The sequence below is a fragment of the Sinohyriopsis cumingii genome, chromosome 6 (assembly GCF_028554795.1).
Source record: "Sinohyriopsis cumingii isolate HCF-2022 chromosome 6, ASM2855479v2, whole genome shotgun sequence".
Classification (NCBI taxonomy): domain Eukaryota; kingdom Metazoa; phylum Mollusca; class Bivalvia; order Unionida; family Unionidae; genus Sinohyriopsis; species Sinohyriopsis cumingii.
The window spans coordinates 108,591,609-108,600,888 of NC_142966.1; the positions used below are offsets into that span (position 1 = coordinate 108,591,609).

Below are 9,280 nucleotides of genomic sequence, written 5' to 3' on the forward strand. Positions count from 1 at the left end.
TTCCCTCGTTCTCTTCTTAACGAGCTTTCATCAGACGACCCCTGGTTGTACTGATCCAATTGTACGTCACCAATTTTGACGCATCTCACAGACGTCCATCATTTCCTGTGATACTGTTGTACATAAGCCAGGCGAAAATAATATACTTCATAACAACATCAATAGCACATAAAAGAAGTTCATAGGTAAAATTACATTTAAAAGAAATTAAGAATTCCAAAGGTTTTCTTTTTCTTATCGCAATCTTCATTTTGCAAGATATTTTGCCGCAAATGCCGAAATAATCTAATTGATGAAACTCATGTTCGTATCGTGATAACAGTGTATACTTACGATTAGAAGTATTAAATTTAGTGTACTGTTATTTTTGAATACTTTATTTGCATTGTTAATGTACAGAACCTCGACCTTTAAACACTGAATGTATTTTTTAAATATAAAAACATCCTTAAAACCGGTTTGCATCCTTTAAATCTTGTGTCTCTAAAAGTGGAAGTAAATAGAGACAAAATACATCATGTTACAGGAAATCTTACTTTTATTTATTGTAATTCTTACCATCATAAAACCAATTAAAATTAATAAATTGGTTCAAGAATGTTAAAAATATAAATATAGCACCCTAAGTCTCTAATTATTCAGCTGCTCTTTGTCACATTGAAGATTATTATTTAAAAAAAAACACTTTAAAAGAACTTTTGAAATATAAATGTAGCGATGCATGATTCCGACTTTGCAATATAAAAATAGTTTAGTGAATTATCGATGATGATGATGATGATGATGATGATGATGATGATAGAGAGAGAGAGAGAGAGAGAGAGAGAGAGAGAGAAAGAGAGAGAGAGATGGAGAATGCATCAAAAACTGCATATTTCATTAAGTTATTGTAATTGTATATATGTATCCTGGGTCGATGAGCTTGTTTTGGGACAGTCTTATGGTCTTTCCTTCAGCAAGTATCAACAAGAGAAGAAACTCTACTCATATCACTTGATAATTATACTGGGTAAAATTTTAATGATCACTGTCTTTTTATTTGGTTTGATTGTATTTAATTGCCTACATGTATCCTGGGTAGTTGAGGGTGTTTTTGGACAGTCTTTGCTGTTTTAGGGTAATCATGGAGTCTTTCATATGGTGATAATTAATAACATGGGGAAAAACTCTCCTGATCTTAATCGATAATTATGCAAGGCAGGATTTTACTGATCACTGTCCTTTTTAAGGTTTGATTCAATATAACTGTATACATGTATCCTGGGTAGGTGAGAGCGTTTTCGAACAGTCTTGTGCTAGCCCCATGACTTTCAGAGTGATAGACAGAAAAATTAAACTGTTGGATGTCTAATCCATGCATAACTTGTTGGAAATAATCAAGCATAAAAATACTGGACATACTTGGGGAGGCAAACAAGTGTTAAGAAACATCGCCTAAACTTTTAGAAGTCTTTGCTTTAATATTCAAAAAGGAATAGCCTATATAAATATTGAGGACGCACACATTATGGTCAACAAGTATTGGTTGCTTGACTTGATATTAGGTAAGGAACCAACAGTCTACCATAGTTCTGCTAAATGGCTTGTCAAATGGTCAAATGCAGGAATAGGTTGCAGATTAGCCTTAGATATCTTCTGGCTGGGATTTCGTATCATTTGACAAGTGTGACAAAATCTTTGGTACTTATAAACATAATTTTTCATTTTCGGCAAATAAAATGATTCAGGATCTTGAGATCAGTCTTACTGACACCAAACTGATCAGCTAGACTATGAATTTCCTTTTTATACAACTTAGGAACAACAATTTGATTGCTCACTGACCACACGTCAACAGCAGGTACATCAGGTGGTCTCCCCAAAGTAAAAAACTGGTACTTGTGTGGCTTCAAGACAAGTCAGTCCAGGTATTTGTTCCTTATGATTGCCTACCTGAATGATATAGTTTTGTTTTAGACTAATTTCTCTAACAATATTGTTTTTATTAATGCCGGTTTACATCAAATTGGAGATTTAAAATGAAATTGGAGAAATGACATATTTGTCACAGACAACTAGCGACAATACTTGCTGGCTATTGCGTAATCATCGATGCCATACATATATAAGAATTTTGTATAACTTGAATATTACCTTATATATCGAATTAAACTACCACTGTAAACTACAGATTAACAGTAAAAATGTATTTTATAGGGATGAGAGAATAAACAGAATCTTCATCTCTGTAATGTAATCTCTCTCTCTCTCTCTCTCTCTCTCTCTCCTGCGAGCGAATGAACAAGAAAGAGGAAGTATGTCCTTGAGGTGCAGTTATCTGCAATTTGCTCAAACCTTTTGAAGTCTTTACTGATAAAAAAGCAGAATTTGCACTGCACTCTAAAAAAAATATGCTCTAAACTGGTATAACTGTAAATAAGAACATATTAACAAATTAGGACCATAAACCTTGTTTGTAAGCGGCTACGCTATTCTGCCACCGTGCGATAGCGGTAAATTACACCCAGATGTCCAAATAAAAATGGGGTGGTAAGGGTCAGCGGAAATATAGCATTGTGTAAATACATATAATTGTATACAATTTGATACATTTAATTCGTTTTGTGCTTCTTGTAAGCCACCTCTCTTCCGAATGTTAATACTCTGGGAAATCAGCTGACTGTAATACGGTAATATAATTCGAATGATATTTTAGATAAGACGCCAAAACATGCCGTAAAGTGGTATAACCTCTTGTTGCTAGGGTCAGGGGAGTTTTCGTATTGTAAGAAATTGACGTGTCACAGCGCCATTTATTGTTATAATGAGGCATTAATTTATCCTAACTTCCGTGATGCTAACTTGCAACGTGCTTGATGCGACATTATAATCATGATTTTAGAAGGTGTGATCTATGTAACTTGTGATATAGCAAGTTTATAATTAGAATATTAAAAACTTGTAATAACTGATATAGAATTTCCCATACGACAAACTACGGAATGAATTCAGCATTTGGAAAAATGCAAGATAGAATGACGCAGAAGAAAAATATATCTAAGCGCTTGCAAGCAGCCATTTACAGCTTGCATTAATAAAGAATAGAAAATTCATGACTAGCATTATGAATGTAGCACTTGCAAGCAGCCATTGACATTAATGCAGAAGAAAATTAAAACTTGCAAACTGCCACGTACAATTTGCATCAATGAAGAATACAATATACCAGGGACATCATGGGGGTGGGGCTGAATTTGCATGTGCACTAAAATTGATGTCGCCTATATACGAAAATGAACAAGCCCGTCAAGTTTTGCCCCCCCCCCAAAAAAAAAAAAAGTTGAAATGACGTCACGTCGTTGCAATATATTATACATGGACAGAATTATGAAAGTAGCACTTGCAAGCAGTCACTTACAATAATGCATGCATATAATTATGGCGATATTACACCTCCATACATTACAGTGTTTGTTCTGCCAATCTGTATGCACTCATTTTCGCCTGTATAAGATGTTGCCCTGTACCCATACAATAGGAAAAAAAGGTCACATTAAAGTTAAACAACTAAATATATCCCAAGTGGATTGATTCCCTTCACCGTTAGACCTAGTGTCCTGTATTATATAAGAACTCACCGTCTTTCTTGCCTGTGCCATTTTGAGAGTATTGCTAACGCAAACAAAAGTGTCGTCAGATCAGGAAGTTCCCTGTTGAAACAAAGATTACACGAGGTCTCTCTTGTCCTGCCTACAAATGGCAGGAATTGGCGGAAACTCGGTGATTTCGAAACAGGATGTTAAATATTCTCAACACAATAACAAATAACACATGGCGTTTCAGATTTCGATTTCTCAGTAATACAGTTACCTTTCCTGGATATGAAGTGACCTACTTTCGTCCTTTCTACGTTCAATTTCAACTCCGTAGTACTCCATCAATGCATTATTAGAAATTCAATATCACAATCGGGAAGCTCAAACACACATTTGCACTTTTAAATATCGACTTATCAATACTGCAGTTAGTTCCCTGATATGGCTGACCTACCTTCATCTCATACAGGACTTCTCTCTCTCTCTCTCTCTCTCTCTCTCTCTCTCTCTCTCTCTATATATATATATATATATATATATATATATATATAATGACAAATCTATGATCTTCATCTAAGTAACAGTAAAGACCGAAAACCAACAAGTTTTGTAAAATTCTACAAATAATTTATTCCCCACAATTCAATGTCAAAATTTAAAAAAAAAACGTAATGTATTGTGAATGAAATCCCAAATATCCCTAAAAGTTCTATCACAAATCTAAATGTATAAAGCTCCAGTTGACTTCCAGTGGTATTTCAAATAAATTCCGATATTTAATGTGTTGATGTGCCTGTAGTCTCGAACGTGCCAATGGCCTGGAGTGTGACGATGAGCTACGTCTTTGATAATTCACAATAATATAATCCAACGTGTCATTGTCTGAATTCACTTTAATTCCAAATTAATGGCCCAGTTTACGAATAGTATTGAAGACTTTGTAATTCCAGTGAATAATAATTTAAATCATTAAATCCACCCAGAGTAAAAAGTGAACACATCAATAAGACTGATTCTGCTTCAGACGTTAAGGTACGAATTACTAATGTTTCAAGTAAACAACATTGTATAAAAGCTAATACAAGTAGTATAGTGGGGCGATATAGCGACAATGGAAAATCCAGGCAAAAAGGTCCTGGGCCTGTATAGCGACAAGATTTATAGCGACAAGGGAGAATCCAGTCAAAAAGGTCGTGGGCCTGTATAGTGACAATGGGACTTACCATTAATATAGGGACAATATGAATGGAACAGGTAAAGTGACGTCACGGTACTGGAGATTGGCAGCAATGTAGCAAAGGCTGACCTCAATCGGACGAAACAGCGGAGAGAGGTAAACGTAGAACGCTTGGCGGGAACGCGACAGGCGGGACAGAGACAGATATAACACAGACATTATACAAACAACTATACAACTAAAAAAATTAGGCGAGAAAGCAAATGTTTTCGAGGCATATCTACAACAGAAAAAATTATTTAACAACTATACAACACACTAAAAAGAATTAGGCAAGAAAGCAAATCTCTTCGAGGCATATGAGTGGCCCTGAAAAGGGCCTTTGGATTTATGTTAACATCATTCCTTTAACACAGAGGGCATCACATAGGTCTTCTTCTCTTCCTCAAACTTCTTCTGACTTCTGGTCCGTAGATAAGGACTCTCTTCAAACAGCCTTGTCTCTCCACATAAATTCTTCTCTTCCAAACACTCGTATCCTGATAATTGTCCATTATGATTTCACATACATGGGTAAGTCCGTACGGAACAGCATCGACGAAACGAGAGTAGATGATTCTACGTTTGTCCACATATTGCTACGGGAACAAGTGAAGGGAATTAATTGAACGCGGTTATTTATAGTCGAAGAGCGGATCGAAACGGATTGAGTTTATTCACCAATCCAAACACGCGTTACAAAATTCAGTCACAACAAAGAGTCTGTCTTCCAATCCGAAGAGAGCGGTCTGTGACGTCACATTCACTATATAGATGCGCTAGCGCCTGTGCGCAGTCAATCCATGCTACGCAGTTTTCAAACATGACGGAAACTATGAAGACGGTGACTTGGGGTGCACCGGCCGTGGAGACGGGAAGCGATGGAATATCAACGGCTACCAAAGTCAACACAGGCTTACTTCCAGAACAGGTCGATTTTAATTGGGATTTAGTCGATTTTCTTTCTTCTTCGCAATAATTTGTTCCGGTACCAGTACCTTCGCCACCTTCTACTTCTTTACCACACGTCGAGGATTTTAAACAGAGACAGAAAGAAGAATTGGAGAAATTTTTACAACAGCAGAAAGAAAAAGCAGAACAAGCTTATCTCTTTCAACAGCAACAGCGAGAAGAAGAAGAGGCAAGAAGGAAACAACAGGAAGAAGCAGCAGAGAAGAAACAAGGTCTAGGAGAGAAGGAGAATACTGAAAGCCAAACGGTGACTGTACCTTTAGACATGTTAGCAGAGTTAAGGAGTCTGAAACAAATATGTCAGACTTCTTTATTACGAGCCAAGAGAAAAAGACCTTCCCGAACCAAACAACCCAACCATGTTAATACGCCTGAGATACCACCCCTAGTGATTTCTACCAAATCATCATCAACAGGAGCCAGTCCAAAAGTAGGCCTTGGCCGTGACAAAAGCTTAAAGCAGTTAACGATGATTGCGACCCGTTTTGGGGTTTGTTTTTTAAAGAAACAAATACCCAACGGTCCTTTTTAGGGCCACCCACTTCTCTCGAAAAGAGATAGTATTTCAATTGCCAAAATCAATTAAAACTCTAAAAGCTCTTTTATAGCCTTTATATTCGTGGGTGAATGTTTGAGTGGGTGCGTGAGTGTAGGTTCTTATTCTAAAAATCAAAACCAAGAGACAATAAAATTTTCTGTCTGGTCTATTCTGGTACAAATTTTACAATCCAATTCACAGCACAACACAACACTTTAAAAAGTTCATAGATTCTTTGTTCACTCTCTCATTTTTGGGTTGAATTTCTTCACTTTAACATGCTTTTCCTCCTATTTTTCCTCACTTTCTCCTCGTCGTCTTTTCTTCTCGTTTTATTTTTCTCTCTGCACGTGTCTGGGTTCTTCCTTTGAGGAGGGTACCTCTACTTCTTCCCACTCGGAACCCCTCACTTCTTCTTGCTCATGTTGCTTCATGGGGCATTCTGAAGACCAATGTCCTTTTTCTTGACAATGATAACAGGTGTCTTGACTTTTGTCTCTTCTAGCACCTCTCTTGCTTTTTTGACGGTCTGGACACTCTGTGGTCCAATGCCCTTTCTTCTTACAGATATAGCAAGTATCTTGACTTTTATCTGGAAAGGAGGGTGAGCATGTCTGAAGGAAATGTTCTTATGACACCTCGCAATGCACTGATCAAAAGTTCGATCTGTGTGGGCTCTTCCATCGTTCTGCTCGGTTTGAGAGTGAAATAAATATTGGAAGGCAAGTTGCGCACCCTTTATATATACGCTGGTTTGACATGGATATAAAGTGACCCATGGCGTTTAAAATGTAGTCATTTGACTTTTCACAGTCAAGATGAAACGATCGCATCATTTCGTGGAGAAAGGAGAAGAAAGTAAGAGGCAGAAACGTGATTTATAGCCTCGTACAGTAGCTTCATTCTTGGCACAAATTCATGCCAGTGATTTTGAAGATGACATGAGTGAGCCAGAATCCAGACCCAGAGAGTCTACACCCAGCCAATGTTCACCACCATTAGTAAACCCTGAAAAAGTACTATCACATTCGAGAGACGGTAAAGCGCTCCTCTAGAAAATTTAGAACTACGGCTTACACGTACACGGTGAAGTTTAAATATTTCAAGTCCAACGTACCACTGAAAAAAGCAATGGGCTTCATCACCGAGGTTTGTGATTCTTTGTTAACCACTTTGAAACGGCAATGTCGAGCCAAAGAAGACGATCGCTTGAGATTTTCCATTCATCACGGCGGTCTGAAGTCCCCCGTTTGGATTGAGTTTAGCAGCCCAACAGAATTGACACCTTACAAAGTCGTCGACAAGATTCAACACGTGCAGCAATCCAACGACAAATTTCATCGATGGAAAAGCCACACTGTTCATAACCCACGTCTCTCTCACCAAGAGAACGGACAACGCGGAAAAGTGTTATTGGTGGACGACCATCGTAGCATCAAGCGTAGCCTCGTCCAAATTAACAACCCTCAAGACCATTAGTGTTTAGCGCGTGCCGACAATAACGATACGGTAGAATGGAAAAGAGCCTGGAAAACTATTCAACGATCAGACCGAGCCAAGCAACGAAGTGAAGCAGAACTCCTGTTACAACAAGCAGGGCTATCCAAAGACACACCTTGTGGCATTCATGAAATGCAAAAATTGCAAGACGTTTTGGCTCCACGCTACGACTAGAAAAGAACACCAGCAAGAATTGCGCGGTCCTCTGTTGTTTCGATGGAAAGATTTCCATGACGGAAAATACATTTGAGTCTATTATCGCGATGAACATTTATATGTCATCACCAGTATCACCGCATTCTTGGGATGCAGTTATTACTATGAGAAATGTGACTATGGCTATAACAACCGAGAGCAACACAAGCATTGTGGATCGAGATGTTCAGGTTGTTTGGCCTCTTAATCCTGTCTGGACGAAGGGCAAGAACAAGTGCATTTCCCAGCTTGTAAATGCACTTTTGTCACCTCTGTATGTTACCAACAACATCTGAAGACGCAAGGTTCACAGCAGAAAAGTAAATGTCAACTCCTGAGATTGTGCCCTACTTGTGGACAAGGCATACGTACCAATAATGTCAAAGCACTAGTATGTTCAGAAAAGAAACGATGTCACATTAGTCGCCAAATCGTGGACTTGGAACACTAATGCTACATTCCAAAATACCATTCCAAACATCAAGAGGAGGAAGACGACCAGAAGAAAGGCAATTTAATCATTTTAGATTTCGAATGCATGCAGGAGACTGGCATTCACATTCCTAACTTATGCGTGGCTCATTCAGCGTGCAAGGACGTGAAAAAATCTTTCGGAGATCAAACACGGTGGCCGATTTCGCTTAATGGATCTTAGACCCCATCGACGAGACGTGGAGCCAAGAGGACATCGAACGTTACGGAGATTGTCATCGCCATGCCACGGTGATGGCTCACAATTTCTCGGGATACGATGGGCAGTTTCTTTTGAGATACTATACGGAACAAAGTACCGAACGTATAGAGTGACTTTGAATGGAGCCAAAATCATTTTCATGCAAGTAGGTCAAGTACAGTTTAAAGATTTGATGAGCTACTTGGAATTACAGAAATGGTCAAAAGTTACTTTCCTCACTTTTTCAATGCCGTTCTACCCCATGTGCCTGGGGCTCACGCCTACGACCCAGACAACATGCGTATCAAACAACGAGAAGATTTCTACGCTTGGTATCAGGCTCACGCCTCGGACCCCTTCGACTTTCAGGAAGAAATGTTAATGTATTGTCGTTCCGACGTGGACATTTTACGACGTTGCTGTGGAAAACTACGAGAACTGTTCATGGAACACGGAGGGATCGATCCTTTGAAAGAATCCTGCTCCATTACCAAAGAGTCTTCTTTAGTATACAGTCAAGGATTCATGCCTGAAAACACCGTGGCTGTCATCAGCCCTCAAACGACGAACTTTGTCAAACGTCACTACTCAGTCAAAGCCCTGCGCTGCCT

General features: G+C 38.6%; 1 protein-coding gene across 3 annotated transcripts in view; it reads right to left on the reverse strand.

The window, feature by feature from the left end:
• The window catches only part of LOC149797684 (uncharacterized), a 113,576-nt gene extending 109,676 nt beyond the window's left edge, over window positions 1-3,900 (reverse strand). Inside the window, exon 1 of one of the 3 annotated variants that reach the window (XM_089962602.1) lies at window positions 3,618-3,900. In XM_089962602.1, the coding sequence (XP_089818728.1) occupies window positions 3,618-3,638 (21 nt within the window). In that variant the 5' untranslated portion in view covers window positions 3,639-3,900. The remainder of the gene's footprint in view (window positions 1-3,617) is intronic. The other 2 variants (XM_089962603.1, XM_089962600.1) reach the window with 2 other exon arrangements.
• Between the last annotated feature and the right edge of the window lie 5,380 nt (window positions 3,901-9,280).